The sequence below is a fragment of the Antechinus flavipes genome, chromosome 4 (assembly GCF_016432865.1).
Source record: "Antechinus flavipes isolate AdamAnt ecotype Samford, QLD, Australia chromosome 4, AdamAnt_v2, whole genome shotgun sequence".
Lineage (NCBI taxonomy): Eukaryota > Metazoa > Chordata > Mammalia > Dasyuromorphia > Dasyuridae > Antechinus > Antechinus flavipes.
The window spans coordinates 343,675,950-343,693,226 of record NC_067401.1 but is presented as its reverse complement, the minus strand read 5'-3'; the positions used below and the strand labels follow the sequence as shown (position 1 = coordinate 343,693,226).

The 17,277-nt window shown below is 34.1% G+C and overlaps 1 protein-coding gene across 2 annotated transcripts in view; it reads left to right on the top strand.

The window, feature by feature from the left end:
• Window positions 1-273: 273 nt before the first annotated feature.
• The window catches only part of IPCEF1 (interaction protein for cytohesin exchange factors 1), a 120,195-nt gene continuing 103,191 nt past the window's right edge, over window positions 274-17,277 (top strand). For both annotated transcript variants that reach the window (XR_007953656.1, XM_051997976.1), the window contains exons 1-3: window positions 274-524; window positions 4,059-4,137; window positions 8,054-8,105. Coding sequence is in view for 1 of the 2 variants with exons in the window: in XM_051997976.1 (XP_051853936.1) it covers window positions 8,082-8,105 (24 nt within the window). In the remaining variant the exon portion in view is untranslated. The remainder of the gene's footprint in view (window positions 525-4,058; window positions 4,138-8,053; window positions 8,106-17,277) is intronic.

Below are 17,277 nucleotides of genomic sequence, written 5' to 3'. Positions count from 1 at the left end.
AGTTACACTATCAAACTAAATATTGTACTTGAATTTTTTTAACCACTAGGTGGCTCTTTGGATACACTTTAGGGTTATAAGAAAAGCTAACCTTTTGATGAAAGCATCATTATGAATTCATTAAGAATGTGTTTCCTGGATATTTTACTAGTTATTTTCCCCACATTTTTCCTAGTGAATGAAAAATGATAACCAGAACAACCCTTATTAAAGACATCTAACTATAGACCCAAGTACCCGGGTTGGACTTTTGCTTTTGTATACTATTGCAGGTTTCCTGGCTGTTCCCTGATCAGCCTTGAAAAAGAATCCTAGCAAGGATGCTAATTAGAAGAAAATACTAAGGTTATTCTGCTGGCTATTATGTAAAGAAGGACTTAGCAGCCTAGAAATTATGCTAATGAGGAACCAAAGCATCAAGTTTAAATCCCTTTCAAATAAGAATGGATCATAACCACAAAAAGCAGTGGGGAATTCTCTCAATCATACTACAACAAAATCTATTGGATGCTATTCCAGGAAAGGTAAGCCAGTTTGCTGACCTCCTTTTCTTATGCTTTAATTGAAATGTGTCATTGTTCATTAATTTGTCAAGCAGAGGATGAGAAGAGAACAGAGATAACATTTAGGTTGTTTATCTGTAATTCCGGGGGATAGGTTAACTTTAATTCTATTGGTCAGGTGATGACAGGTTGTTGGGATATTCCTTAGGCAACCTAATTCAAGAGCAAGTGATCCTTGTGCTGAGAAATGTTCAGGAAGTCTTACCTTTCTTTGACTGCATGACTATGACAAATATAAGCCTGGAAGATCTACTTCAGGCCATCAGAGACCTGCTTACAGCAAGGATTGTCTTCTGAGATATAGGAAAATAATGATTTTTAGGTTTTCCTGATAATAATATTCAACTCTTCAGTTTAGGCTAAAATTGCTCCTAACAACAGCCAAGTATTTCTTTGGATTAGGAGCTAGTCTGATAGGGAAAGGTCATATCCCATGGACCTGAAAAATGGGATCCAGGATCAAAGAAAGAGCTATAAGTACCTTCTACATCCAGCTCAAAGACATGATGGGAATTGTACTTCTGACAATCTAACATAATTCACTCCTTTTCTTTTATCGTCTGTTGTTGCATTGCTATTGTCTAATCATTCCTTTTCCTTCTCCAGCTCATTTTATAGATGAGGAACTGAGATAAACAGGATTTGTGCAGGGTCACATAGGTAGTAAGTGTCTGAAGCTGGATTTGAACTCAGGAAGATGAGTCTTCTTAACTCCAAATTGATTTGAATTCAGGTCCCCCTCTTTACAAAGGTAGCACTCTATCCATTGAACTGTCTAGTTGCCCTGTAGCTGCTCACTTCAGTAAGTAGGGAAGAAAAAATTATAGATTTTGCCAGGCACTTAGTAGATATGCCTTGTGCTTCAGGCTATGGTAAGAAGTTTGATGATGACAGGAATTGAAATTTTTTGGCTAAAACCAGGTTTTTTAGATTTGTGGATTTTTTTTCCTCACTCATTTCTAGATTGTCAAGAGATGACAGCTGATGTGTGAATTATGAAGGACAAGTATGTGAGATCCCTGCTAGTCTCTTAATGTGATAGATTACAGTATATTTATTGTGTTGAAAAGAAAGTATTTTTAGTCATCAGAGGTTTTTTTTAAAGATAAACTCTTTGTGCCATCTGCCAATTCATTGTTGGAGCATGGAGTCCGAAGAAAGGAGAAACAGTAAAATAACTAAACGGGACAATAATATAAAAGAAAAAAAAGTAGTGAAAAGGAGAGAGCAGTTTCTAAAGCAAATAAAAGAGTCAGAATGTTGTATTGGGCTTGAAATAAATGAAGAGTTGGAGGAACACAGATGATGCCATGTTCCATGGCTCAGAATATCATTTTTTCATCCTATTTTTATTTATTACATAGGATGGAATGTCCTTGTGCTTACTGAAATTCATGCTGTGGACAAACTGACCTCAAATCCTTTTTTCAGGAAAGAAGAAAGAGAAAGGAAAGGAAAGAAGAAAAAAGGAGCATTTATTAAGCATCTATTATGTGCCAGCCAATGTGCTAAGTGTTGTATAAATATCTTATTTGAAACTTACAACAAACCTAGGAGATAGGTTTTATTATTACCCTCACTTTACAACTGAGGAAACTGAGACTGACTTGCCCAGGGTCTAACAGCTAATAAGTACCAGATTTGAACTTGGGTCTTCCTGACTCAGTGGTCTATCCACTGTACCAGCTAGTTAGAAACCTCTGCCCTTGAAGACAGGGACTATTTAATATTTGTCTTTGTAGCCACAGTGATTGGCATGAGCCTCAACAAATAATTGGTACTTAAAATAAATGCTTATTATTGGTTGATTGGTTTTGAGAAGATGCCAATTCAAAAATTCCATGTGCCCAAATTCTAACCCCTCCTCCTCCTCTCTGTTCCCCTCTCCATCCCCCCTCTCTCTGTTTCTTTCTCTCTGAATTGATGCTTTCCACTATAACACAACAGTGACATTCTACTCCTTTTGCCTGCAGACTGACACATCCGGAGGCTAGGTCTTTAGCTCTACTTATTGCCACATATATTATGGGCTTGTTGATGTAAGATAGTTCTGCTCTAAGAATGACTAGAGCTTTCTGTTTCCTCTTTCTCTGAGTTCTCTCGAAAAAGAGTATGTATTTTACCTAAATGTCTCCTATGAACTTGGGGAATTTGTGTCTTTGATTGAAGTCTTGTCATGTTAGTGCTGTAAATTTAAAGTATACATTGTTGATGGGTCTTCTTTATTTCTATTTTGGTGCCATGTTGCAGTGAGAAAGTATTTCTAAGCCATGCAAGTTATTGGTGTTGTATTCATTTGGAACTTGTTTATTACTTAAAAACTTGAGTTGCATTTGTTTTGTTCAAAATGCTCTTCATTCCTTCTGTCTTTGTGTATTGCTTTACTATTTTTCATCCTTTGTTTTCTAAATTAAGTTGTCAAATGGTATTATTAAAAGAAGATGGCTTTTCATAGGATCATGGGTAAGAGCAGGATATGGGCCTTTATAAATCATCAAGACCAACCTACCCATTTTGCAGGTGAAGGAAAATGAGGCCCAGAGAATTGAAATGATATGATCCAAGTCATATAGATTATCTCTAGCAGCAAAATCAGTTTGAAACTGTCCTTCAGCTACATATACAGAGTCCTTTTTGCTGCAAATTGTGGTTGTGATAATAGAAACATTTCTCCATAGAGTTTTGTGAAAGTAAAGCCTCTTTTTCTAATTTTATTCTATTCTTATTTCAAAAAATGAAAACTTCTTCCATTTCTCCAGTGACTAGTATACTCCAGCCCAAGACACTTACACTCATTGAGGTCTCCCATTTGAAACATTCATGACATCCAGTTTTATAGCTAAGTACATGATTCTGACATACTTCTTAAAGAAATGTTTACTTTCAAATTATTTTACAAAGATTATGTTGAAATGTAGTTAAGCTAGATACACCAAAGATTTTCAGCAGAGGAAATAATTACTGAATTTTCGGGATTAATATGGCTTTGAAGAAGATCACTGTTTATAATATTACTTAGAGACCTTGACCCTAATAACCTCAACTTTGACAAAAATAGCCACTCCTGAGAATATATTTTATAAAATATAAAGGAATCAACTTTCAATAATGGATGACACTAAAAAATTGAATTAAACTAGATAATCAGCCTGGTGTTGAACCTTGTGTTTCTCTGTTCCAATATGATCTCAATTAATCTTCAAAGACCTGTGTACCAATGGAAATGTGGGAACTCATTATGCAAACATTCCATCACGAGGATTTTTTTGATAATTATTAATCTCTAAAAGTTATCTTTTCCTGAAAATTTATTGCTAAAAAGTTGTTCCAGGTTCCTCCTGTTTTTTTCTGATTTCTTTATATATGTCTGGTTTAAGACATATTGCATGGAGCATATGAGTAGAAAAAATCAGAACCACAAACCCCAGAGGAAGTAGATAAGGACACATTTGTTGCATATGATTATAAAACTGTTTTTTTCAACTTGTTTCTCAGGAACAATGATGCCCAATTAACTCGGAGAAGTCTTCCTGTGAAGAGGGACCATTTCCTTAACAAGTACCATCTCTCAAAGGTTGGCTCTTGATTGTTTACAGACTAAATCCCAGTAAAGTGAATATCATAGGATTTTATTTCATTGAATTAGATTAAAAAAAAAACCCTATAAAATATCATAGTGACTAAGTTATGAGTTAAAATTGGACTTTTTGTTATACTGAGATTTTTTTTTATTTTAATAGCTTTTTATTTACAAGTTATATGCATGGATAATTTTACAGCATAGACAACTGCCAAACCTTTTGTTCCAATTTTTCCCCCCTTCCCCTCCCCCCTCCCCTAGATGGCAGGATGACCAATACATGTTAAATATATTAGAGTATAAATTAAATACAAAACAAATATACATGTCCAAACCATTATTTTGCTGTACAAAAAGAATTGGACTCCGAAATATTGTACAGTTAGCCTGTGAGGGAAATCCAAAATTCAGGTGGCAAAAATATAGGGATTGGGAATTCGATGTAATGGTTCTTAGTCATCTCCTAGAATTCTTTCGCTGGGTGTAGTTGGTTCAGTTCATTACTCCTCTATTAGAACTGATTTGGTTCATCTTATTGCTGAAGATGGCCAGTTCCATCAGAATTGATCATCATATAGTATTGTTGTTGAAGTACATAATGATCTCCTGGTCCTGCTCATTTCACTCAGCATCAGTTCGTGTAAGTTTCTCCAGGCCTTTCTGAAATCATCCTGTTGGTCGTTTTTTACTGAACAATAATATTCCATATTATTCATATACCACAATTTATTCAGCCATTCCCCAATTGATGGGCATCTACTCAGTTTCCAGTTTCTGGCCACTACAAAGAGGGCTGCCACAAACATTCTTGCACATACAGGTCTCTTTCTCTTCTTTAAGATCTATACTGAGATTTTGTAATGACATTTAGACAAATGAAAATTTGCAAAGAAATATTTTTCTTGAATCAATTCCAGAAAACACTTTTAAAAAAAAGAAAGCACTGTCACATAATGCAGGTTAGATGGATTCTACTAGAGTTGCATAACAATTCTAGCATATAATCTAAACGTATACTAAAAGGGGAAGTAGCTATAAAATCCCACTTCAGAGAATATCACCCAATAATCTAATAAGCATTTTTTACTGAAAAAATGCAGAGATCTGAGTTTAATTTCTTCTTTTTAAAAATGGTTTCTGGACAAGGAACCAATTTTTTAACCATGTATTTGGTTCTTAATAACTAAACTATTTCCACTATCCACAGTGTTTTTTTTTTTTTTTTTTTTTTTTAATATGGCTAGGAGAATTTTACAATAATCAATTCTTAAAGAAATGTTTTCTTTGGTCCTTTTCCTTACACAAGTCATTTTCAATAGAGAAAGTGCCTGGTTCTATACTATTTGCTATATTTAGAAAGGAAAGAAGAGAGATGATTTTAAAAAATAGTTCATCTTCCCATCAAGTGTCTCTTAGATTCACCATGCCTATTTTCCCCCCCCCCCTTTTTTTTTTGCCAAGGCACTTGGGGTCTAGTGACTTACCCAGGGTCACATAGCTAGGAAGGATTAAGCATCTGAGATCAGATTTGAACTCAGGCTCTCCCGACTTCAGGGCTGCTGCTTATATCCTTGACTTCAAGGAATTGGTATTCCACTAGGGAGTGGAACACTATGATCACAGAGAATTCAGCATAAAATCTATGCACAATAATTTTGGTGGAGGTAACACTAGCATTTGGATAAGACTTGTATAGTTTATGTCACTCATGTAGTCTCATGAACTAAGCCTTGAAGAGTACTGGGGATTCTAAGAGAGGTAATAGAAGAGGAAATATACTCATGACTGCTGGGTGAAAGGTATAAAGGCTTGGAGATGGGAGATGGAGTATCATATAAAGGAATAGTAATTTGGTCAGTTTGACTAATGTGTTTGTGTGTGAAAGTGAATAACAGGCAGTAAGCCAGAAAAGATAGTCTGGAGAAAGATTGGGAGTAGTTTTAATTGCATAATGGAAGATCTTGTATTTTATATTAGTAGCAGGAAAGAGCCCTTTGGGCAAGGAATTTGCAAGATCAATTCTGTGCTTGAAGATCAGCTTGACTTCTAAGTAGTAGTTTGGAGAGGAGAGAGGACTGAGATAAGAAAACCAGTTAGGAGGCTTTTTTGGTAACCCAGGGAAGAGGTGATATGAAATTCAACTAGGCAAGGCAATTATAAAATTCTTACTATGTACTAAAAACCGGAGAATACAAATAAGAAGAACTACTGATGAGGAATGAAAACTTTTCTGTCAGAGCTCTTTCCCAAATTGGAGGCCTTGGGTAGGGGAACTTATCAATGGATAGTTGGTATTGGTAGTGGGATGTCCACAGGCTACAAGCATCCACTGAGTTTCCATAGTGAAACTGCAAAAGAGGCAAAAAATCAGGGTGGAAACTCTCACACTGCTCACCCAAACAAACAAAGAATGATATGAAAGGTAGGAGAAACAATGATGTAAAGACAGCTATGAGTTGCTGAGGTTATCTATAGTTGATAACTCCTTCATTTTATTATTGACTTTAAAACATTGATTTTCACTTGCTGATTCACAACAGAGAGGGTGAGAATCAGGTTTGTTTCATCTCTACATTTTGCAGATTGGGCAGGTGAACTGTGTGGTAATGGTGACAAAATTTTAAGATAACAAAAAATGTAAGTTCCATGGATTTGTTTACAATGAGGGAGATGTCTTACCTGAAATTTGGTTGGGAAGCATCAATATTTTTCAAAGCAAATGATCAGAGAAAGTTTATTCCTAATTTTAGGGCAAGTGGCTGAGAGGTGAGAAGGAAGTTCTTCCTTGAGAAAATTTTAGAGATGCAATGTGTTAGTTATGGAACTTAGAAAGGGTTGCTAGGTAGCTAAATGGATAGAGCTTGGAATAGAAAAGAATTAGGAAGATGTATGTGTGTGTGTGTGTGTGTGTGTGTGTGTGTGTGTGTGTATGTGTGCGTGCGCGCGCTTGCATGTGCATCTGAAATGTGACTGAACATGGGTCTTCTTGACATCATATCCATCTTTCTATTCATTATGGCCACTATATAGAAAACTGCATCTCTGACTCTGTGCATGCAAGTAAATACGAGAAGGGAAGGAATATACTTTATTGACAAATAAAATAAAATTTTGAATTGTAAAGTCTCAACTTGAGGCATAAACTTGGTTTGGAAATACAGTAGAAAAAACATGTTAATGCCAGTATAGTGATTCCTCTTGTCATTGGAAAATTTTTTGTTTTTCTTACCCTCAAAAAGGTCACATTATGCAAATATCTTGGGCAATTTTGGGACTCTCTTGATCTTCCATCATTTTCTAATGTTCTTCAGTTTGAAAATGGGAAGTTCCTTTTCTCTCCCTTTACATTTTTTTAAAGTTAAAAGTCATGTTGTACACATTCATTTTTTAGATAGCCCACACAGTGAATGAATGGAGGTAGATCAAAAGGGCTTTTCTCTCCATTTTAAAGGCTGGGAGGACTGAGCAGAGCACCTTTCTGAAAACTTCTTGAAACTTCTTTACCCCTAGGAAAATTTCCCCTTTTTCTGTTACTTTAGCAGTATCAATAGTTGACAGATTCAACACTAGCGGCTAGTAACAGAGGGAAGAATACAATCAGAGAGAATTTCTTGGAATTTTGTTTTTTAACACTGAAAGGTGTAATAAAACATTGTATCTACAGATCATGTTCTTTGACTTTGGACCTGAAAGAATATTGTGTAGATGTGCAAAGGAGATGCTCCCAGTTTTATCAATTCATTTTTAACTTCTGAGTCTGGTCCTCATATTTCCCTGATCATAAAAGCCATTATATGATTTCTTTTCTTGCAAAATCAATCCAGAATATAAGATGTTTCTCCCACCACGCATATGCATGTTGTTATACATATTTTACTTCATCTTAACTAAAATACCATTTTTCTTGCAGTTTTTGTTTTCACCAGCTTAACCTCACCATGGCTGCGGATGGCAATGATATTGTAAGTACATTTTTTGAAAACCTTTTGCTAGAAAGATATTAGTGGTCAGATGGATGTAGAAGAACACTTAAGAAATCATAGGTGGACTGATTGGGTGCTTAAATGAGAATTTTTTCTCAATTCATTAACTACAGTGGAGCTAAATTATAATTAGATTCCAGAGATTTTACATTACCAAGATATTTGATTAGACTCCTCTCTTTAGCAATCTAATTATTATCTGGCAATACTTTGCATTGTATTGTCCTTTGTATTCAAAGTCGATGTTACTGATGACCTTATATGTAACTACAAAGTATAGTACTTTTATTTCCACTGAGTTACATTTTCCAATGTTTCCATATGCATTATTTCATTTAGTCCCATAATAACCATGTATGGTAAATAGCGCAGTTTTCAGTATCTCTCCTTTACAAGTGAAGAAACTGAGGCATAAAGAGGTAAAGAGAATTGAGAAGAAAATAGTGTTTAAAACAGCACAACTGAAAGCTATTCTTTGCTTAGAGGGAACAGATTTGATAAAATGGGAGGAAAAAAGTATGCTAAAGTTATGGGGAAAGACATGGCAAACCACTTCAGCAATTTTGCTAAGAACACCCCATGTGGAGTCAACCAAGACACAATGACTGAACAACAAGAACAAATGCTGAAGCAAATGAATTTGAGGCACAGAGACAAAATGAAAAACGCTGGATTGACAATAAAATAAGGGAAAACCAGAAATGATACAATGTTAGGAGTATATTACAGATGACCTAAACCAATTAGAGGATTCAGAACCAGCAGGGAATTTGAAGTTAGTGACTTTAACTCAGTCATGCCTTTCCTATTTCTTGGTTGTGGCTTTGAAAAGAATGCTGCACAAATACACAAAAGAATCCTTTTGCTTTTCTTAACTTACTTTATAAAACTTTTATTTTTCTCCTGGGCTCTTCCCTGAATCCCAGTGGCAGAGATAGAATTTGAACCCAGGTCTTTTGACTTCAGATCTGGAATCTTTCCATTATGGCAACACTATTCTCTTGGAGATGATTAAAACTTTACTAATACTGATTACAAAGTCTTTGTCTGAATATCTACTGTTCGACTCACTGATTAAAGCAGGGCATCTGATTAATTGTCTTTTTTCCTTGCTGATAATTTCATCACTTGCCAAGTAGAAAAAAGCAACAAAGGGAATTATTTCTTTGGATTTAAGTCTGACCAACAAGGAGAAACTGATCAGTGAAGAAGAGTGGGAAACTTGGGTAGGGCGGGGAAGGGGTGGAGAAATGGAGTTTGCAATTTGGAAATTTATGCAAAAACATGTATTAAAAGCTTTCTGTATACTAGACTGTGTGATAGGCATCTAGGAAGTGCAATAGATACATATGAAGAAATACAGCCTACTTGACAATTATAGATAGTTGCCCCCTGAAGCTGCTAGAATATCCATACAGAAAGATGGCTAATTAATGAACAGATTAATGTTAGAAGTGTAGGAAATCTCTGTTGACAGGCTTCGTCATTTGTACATTGCTAGTCAACATTTTTGACAACAACTTGAATGGGGACCTAGAAGGTATGCTTATAAAATTTTCTAATGAAAAAGTCTGAGATAATTAAAGAAAACTCAAGAACAATGTAGTTATATTAATGGATGACAGAACTAGTATTCAAAATTATTTCCAAAGGCAAAAATCATGATGGTATCATTTGGGTATAAGTTATCAAATATCATTTTCTGAAAAAATAAAGTTGAGTCACTCCAAGTAAAATGGGAACATTCAGAATAGGTGTGAATGGGTCATGACTACCCAAAAACTGATAAAAAGATGCAGAATAAAGGAGGTGATAAGACAGGTGTATGACCAAAAAAAGAATGTCGACTGTCATTTGGTGAGAGCAAGGGATAACTAATGGATGCTGTATTGGGAAGGAGGTGAGATTAGATGATTTAGGACCATAGGGTTATAAGTGAAGACAAGGAAGGAATATAGGAGGTCATCTTCCTCATTTTATACATGAGGAAACTGAAAGACAGAGAATTTGTGATTCATGCAAAGTCACACAGATGATAAATATCAGAGCCTATATTCTAGACCTAGGAGTCAAAACCTAGCTTTCTTTCTAAGTTACTATCCTCCTAGCTCCAAAGTTTTATGACTGAAATTACATAGGAAATTAGTAGAGATAAACTATTAAAAATTTTTGGAAGCAGCTAGCTGGGTAAAGCTCTGAACTTGGAGACAGGAAGATCTGAGTTCAATTTACTAGCTGTGTGATCCTGAGATACTCACTTAATTTCAATTTTTCATAGTTTTCTCTCACCTTTAATATAGGAATAATATTAGTATATGTCTTCCTGCATCATGGCAAGGACAAAATGAGATAAGATTTATAAAAGACCATGCAAACAAAATAAAGCTATTCTGCATGGCAAACTCATTACAAATGAATCATTTCCAATTTCAGCTCATAGAAGTGGATGGCACTAGAACCTAGGTTTTAAAAATCCTAGTTCAGAGATCTTACCATTGTGATATATGGTTTGCTTTCTTTTCCCACTGAGAAAATACATTATCTGTCCATTAATTGTCCATTCTTGGTAGGGTGGATAACTCCTTGTCACTCTTTGTCTTATAGGTTGTCAGTTAACTGCTCTAGGTCAGAAGTTCACCCTAACTGTGATATCTGTGTTAAGTTGAGGGATCCATTGCCATTTCCCTCTTAGCAGCTATTGTTTGTTCTGTACTAATTTATTCTTTCCTGCATTTCTTTTATCTGCCTTCCAGCAATTAATCTATTTTTTTTTTTTAAGTAGTAATGTACACGATTTTTGGAATTTCCTATTTTCTGTCCTCCAATAAAGTTTAGGCACCAAATCTGTGTTATAATGAACAGAGCTTTTGATTTTAGAACTTTGATTCTAGTAGACTGATCATACTTAGAATTTTGTTTCTCATAATCCTATCTTGTTCACTTAATTTGGCATGATTAACAAAGCTAATGAAACTACTCAGGAACCCTGATTCTATGCATTTAAAACTGTGCAGTTGGGTTCCTGAAGCCATGTTATTTTTGATTTGAATACAAATTTATCTTATCTGCTGTTTTCTTCATCAAAGGAACCTAAAAAATCTTTCAAAGATTTTATATTTATGTATATACACACATATATGTATGCATATGTTTATATGTGTATGTGTATGTAAGTTATCCCCCAATTATATGTTAAAACAAATTTTTTGACTTTTTAAAAAAAGTTTTGCATCCTAAATTCTATCCTGTAACATTCTGGTTAGATTTTAGGAGGTCTTGGATGAGAGTTTGAGCTCTAACCTCCAGTTCTCTGTCTTTTCTGAGTCTGTCTCTGGCTAAGTTTGTCCCAGTTTATATGCTCTATTACAATTACACCATTACAGTATACTGAGTATAAACTAATCATTATGTCACTAGGGCAGTCATAATGAAGTAGCAAACTCATATGCTAAACTAGATAACCATTGTCTTATCAATTGCACTGAGCTAATACCTTGTTTAAATCAATCATAATGAGCCTTAAGTATATTTCTCCAAAGTTCCTGCTCTTTACATATCCCTTCCTCTGTCTCTCCCCCTCCCTGAGATGAAAAACAATGGGATATGTGCAATGATGTAAAACATTTCTGTATTAGTCATTTTGTACAAAAAGACCTAAATAAAAGAAAGAAAGTGAAAAATGCTTCAGTCTGTATTCAAACAATAAAAAATAACAGAATTCATCTGGAAGAATATAAAGGGAATCAATGAAAAAATGTGAAGGAAGACAGTTTAGTTGTATTAGATCTCAAACTGTCTTACAAAGTTGTAATTATAAAAATAATTTGGTAGTCATAGATCAATAGAATATATTAGATACATATGACATTATAGTAATTGACCACAATAATCTAATATATGATTCAAAGATCTAAACTTTTAGAATAAAAACTAATTATTTGGCAAAAGGTGCTGGGGAAAACTGGAAAAGAATATGGCAGAAACTAGGTATAGGCCAACATATCATACCATATATCAAAATAAAGTAAAAGTACATACATGATTTTATACATAAGGGATGATATATATAAATAAATAAGTGGAACATGGAATAGTTTATTTGTCAGATCTATTGATAACAGAAGAAATTGGACTCAAAGAAAATATAGAGGGCATTGCAAAATGTAAAATAATTTTGATTATATAAAATTAAAAAGGTTTTGTACAAACAAAAGCATGTAACTAAAATTAAAAAGAAAGCAGAAAGATAGGAAATTTTTTTTGCAACAAGTGTTTTTGATAAAGAATCATGTGTTTTTAAAGATCTTGGGATGTTGGTAATCTGTAGATATGAGCTAATAATATGATTTGGTAGACAGAAAAAGTTAATATAATAACTTGGATTAAGAGAAACATAATAATGCCTAGAAAAAAAGGTAATATTTCCATTGTAGTCTTCTCTGGTCAGACTACTAGTTGAGTAATGTGTTCAAATCTGGATTGTATATTTTAAGAAAAGCATTTTATCTAGCCATCCACCTGGGTCATCTTACCAATTGCCCTGTTGCCTTGTCCCAACTCTCCCTAGCTGAACCAGTGTTGTTTTGCATTTTTGAAGTAAAGGTCTTGTGGATTGTAGGTATGTCCTAATCCTTTCGGAAATTATTGTATGAAATTCTTGAATGCTCACTCTGGAACTAAACCATTTTGCTTTGGGATTAAGTAATTCTAAACTTAATTAACCTACTATATGCAAGTAGCTACCAGACCATAACTAACAATCTGTTTGACCATTTCCCTAGGCCATGTTATTACACACATATCCTACCTCTTCTTTTCTTGTACCTTTTTATCTCTTGACTTAGGTGTAGTAATCATATCAGTTTGATCATTTTTTCAGGATATTGGATTGTCAATTGAGTGAGTTGTAGATGAATTTACCATCTGTGATTCCCTTAATAAAATGGTTCTCTGACACCCCTTCCTTCTACGTATTGTCTTTTCTATTAGAATGTAAGCTCCTTGAAATCAAGGACTGTCTTACTTTATGATCTGTATCCATAATACTCCTTGGAACTTAAATTAGTATAGTGTCTCATATATATTAAGTTCTTAATAAATACTTTTTTCTTTAGTAAGGAATAATAATAAATAACAAATAATAAGTAATAAATATGAATATTAAGTGATAAATGCTTTTTCATTTCATTATGAATAAATACATTCATTCATTTAATTTATATCATATGGAGAATAGGGTGACCAAGCTGGTAAGAGTATTGTAGAAAATGTTATAGAACAATGAGTTTAAAAAGCTGAGGATGTCCAGTTTGAAGAAAAAAAGACTAGGCCATATGATTTGCAGTCTTCAAGTATTTGGAAAATTGTCATGTGAAAGAGGAATTAAACATTCTCTATTTGGCTCTTGGTTTTAGAAATAGAAATAACTACTTGTCCTTTGATTTTAGAAAGGCTTGATATAAGGACAAACTGACTAATAATTTATTGTTATTGTTGAATTGTTTCAGTTGTGTCTATCTCTTTATGACTCAATTTTGGAGTTTTCTTAGAAAAGATACTAGAATGATTTGTTGTTTCCTTTTCTAACTTATTTTATAGATGAAGAAACTGCAGCAAAAAGGATCAAGTAACTTGTCTAGAGTCATTCAGCTAGTAAGAATTTGAGGCCAGTTTGGAACTTAGGAAGAAGAGTCTTTCAGACTTAGTCTGACCCTCTAGCCACTGCTACCCCAAAGTGAAACAAGCTGCCTCTTGAGGTTCTGGATTGAAGACCTTCAACAATAGACTGGGATGGTCACTTGTCAATAACTTTGTAGAAGCAATTCTTGATTGGGTATAGTTTGAGCTAGTTGGCCTCTGATACACTTTTCATTTCTAAGATTCACTGAACTCTTTCAGAACAAATGATATCACTTTGTACAATCATACAGAACCTGTTTTTATTATTATAGTTTTTTGTTGACAAAGCATATGCATGGGTAATTTTTCAACATTGACCCTTGCAAACACTTCTGTTCTAACTTTTCCCCTCCTTCCCTCCATTCCCTCTCGTAGATGGCAGGTAGTCCCATTCATGTTAAACATGTTAAAATATATGTTAGATACAATATATGTATACACATTTATACAGTTATCTTATTGCACAAGAAAAATCAGATTTAGAAAGGAGATAAAAATAACCTGGGGAAAAAAACAAAACAAAAATGTAAGCAAACAACAAAAGAAAGAATGCAATGCTATATTGTAGTCCACACTCATTTCTCAGTGTTCTTTCACTGGGTGTAGCTGGTTCTGTTCATCACTAATCAATTGGAACTAATTTGGATCCTCTCATTGCTGAAGATAACCACTTCCATTGATTCTCATATAGTATTGTTGTTGCCATGTATAATGATCTCCTGGTTCTGCTCATTTAACTTAGTATCAGTTCACATAAGTCTCTCCAGGCCTCTCTGAAATCATCCTGCTGGGAGTTTCTTACAGAACAATAATATTCCATAACATTCATATACCATAATTTATTTAGCCATTCTCCAATTAATGGGCATCCACTCAGTCTCCAGTTTCTTGCCGCTACACAGAGGGCTGCAACAAACATTTTCGCACATATAGGTCTCTTTCCCTTCTTTAAAGTTTCTTTGAGATATAATCCCAGTAGAAATCTGCTGGATCAAAGGGTATGCACAATTTGATAACTTTTTGAGTATAGTTCCAAAGTGCTCTCCAGAATGGTTGCATCCATTCACAGTTCCACCAACAATGCATCAATGTCCCAGATTTCCCACATCCCCTCCAACATTCATTATTATCTTTTACTGTCATCTTAGCTAATCTGACAGGTATGTAGTGGTATTCTCTATATATTTTGGAAATGAGGCCTTTATCAGAACCTTTAATTATAAAAATGTTTTCCCAGTTTATTGCTTCCTTTCTAATTTTGTCTGCATTAGTTTTGTTTGTACAAAAGCTTTTTAACTTGATATAATCAAAATTTTCTATTTTGTGATCAATAATGATCTCTAGTTCTTCTTTGGTCATAAATTCTTTCCTCCTCCACAAGTCTGAGAGGTAAACTGTCCTATTCTAATTTATTTATAATCTCATTCTTTATGCCTAAATCATAAACCTGTTTTGATCTTATCTTGGTGTATGGTGTTAGGTATGGGTTAATGCCTAGTTTCTGCCATATTAATTCCCAATTTTCCCAGCAGTTTTTGGCAAATAGTGAATTCTTATCCCTAAAGCTGAGGTCTTTGGGTTTGTCAAACACTAGATTGCTATAGTTATTGACTATTTTGTCTTCATACAGGACCTTTTAAAATGATCTCATCATGGCCTAAAAGAGTCAACATATTCTTAATATTGATAAAGAGCTAAAACTATAGTCTAATGAATTGTTAGCATCAGAAATTTCCCTAAGTGCATCTATTTAATCTAATGATCTCATTTTGGATATGTGATAAAAATGACTTATCTTAGATCATGCTGTGTATTAGTAGCAGACCTGAGATGAGACCTTTAGGTCTCTCCATAGCTACATTCTCTTTCTACTATCCCATACTGTCTTGGAATGAATTTATTAACCCATAGAATCTGGATCTTGGCACAAGAAAAAAAATCATTATTATTTTGACTTTGCTCATAAAGGATTTTAAATTATTCATGATATTCTTCAGCTTCCATTTATTCCATCAACAAAACAACACTGATTTTGTGATAACTATACTACTGGAAAAAAAGATGAGCAACTTCCTATATCATTTCATTCTTTAAAAACCACCATTAGAATTCCTTAGTCTAAGATGTGTATTAGTAAAGGGATACTTTCACTGTGAAAGGAAAACACAGACCCACTTCAAAATACATGGGACTTAACAGGAATTTGAGAAATTATTTATTTTATCTCACTTATGTCATTTTCTTGCCCTATGTCCAGCACCTCCCAGACTTAGTCTTGACATGGAGAATGCCATACTGAAATGCTAATACTGGAAATTGTAGGAGTTTAGCATTTTAGATAATTACTGAAATAAAATTCTGTTTCTGAGGAAGAACTTCAGTTTCTCATTTCCTTTAATTAAATCAGTGACTTACTGTCTCAAAATGCAATATACTTACCTAAGAGGTATATTTTCTTCTCAAGAACATAAATATATTTATAAAGTTCACAGCAAGAAATAATTATTATGATTTGTTGAATTTCACATATAACTTTATATAAGTACATTTACATCTAGAGTTGTTGTTATTTTATTAATTTTGATTGGGCCCCTTCTTTCTTGGGTCCTGTTTGACAGCAAATTGATATGTGATATTTTTGCCTTGAGGAACTAGTTTATTAAAGGGATTGAGATTGGAGATACCAAAGAGAGAAATTGTATGTGTTTTTATACATCTTGAAGAATATTGCAATACTGATACAAACATGAAATTAAGAAGACATATACAGATCCCTAGAAATAGGTTCTTGGAATAGGATAGAGAGTGGATCTATGATTTCATTAGTAAAGGAAACTTAACAGATGGCTTCTGTGAGACTGAATCTTAGGGAATTGCTTAGAAGTCTGAAAGGTTAGGGGTCACACAGTTTTTTTCTGTCAGAATCAGATACTAAACCTAAATTTTCTTGTCTTCAGAGTCAGTTCTATCTACCATGAGCACTGCTTTTCCTTGGAGTAGAAGGATTATTTTGTTTTGTTTTGTTTTGTTTTAATAAAGATGATTTATGGTTCTTGCCATGGGATCATGTGGAAAATTTCCAGTCATTCCAACAATCACATCTGATCAAAGACTTCCTAGGGTAGAACAATAAGGTTGAAATTAAAATATAAGATAATGACATCACCAAGATTTTCTGAACCAGTGTACAGTGTAAGTGCAGTTACATTTGGTGAAGAGTCCTTGTGTTTAATGTTTATACCAAGAGTCAGCTTTCCTTAAGAGACTGGATCTAGGATCAAACGACTGGCAGATTTCTCTTTTTCTTCTATATGGTACTATTTTTGTCACCCTTAAGAGTTAAAGTAGCAGATTAGCTATTTCTGGATTGTCAAATAGTTTCCTGTGGATTGACCTAATTTGTCTCATGGTGGTCATTAGGTGGTTAGACCAGGTTAAATTTCTCTTTTAATTATCTGCTTTGAAGAAATTG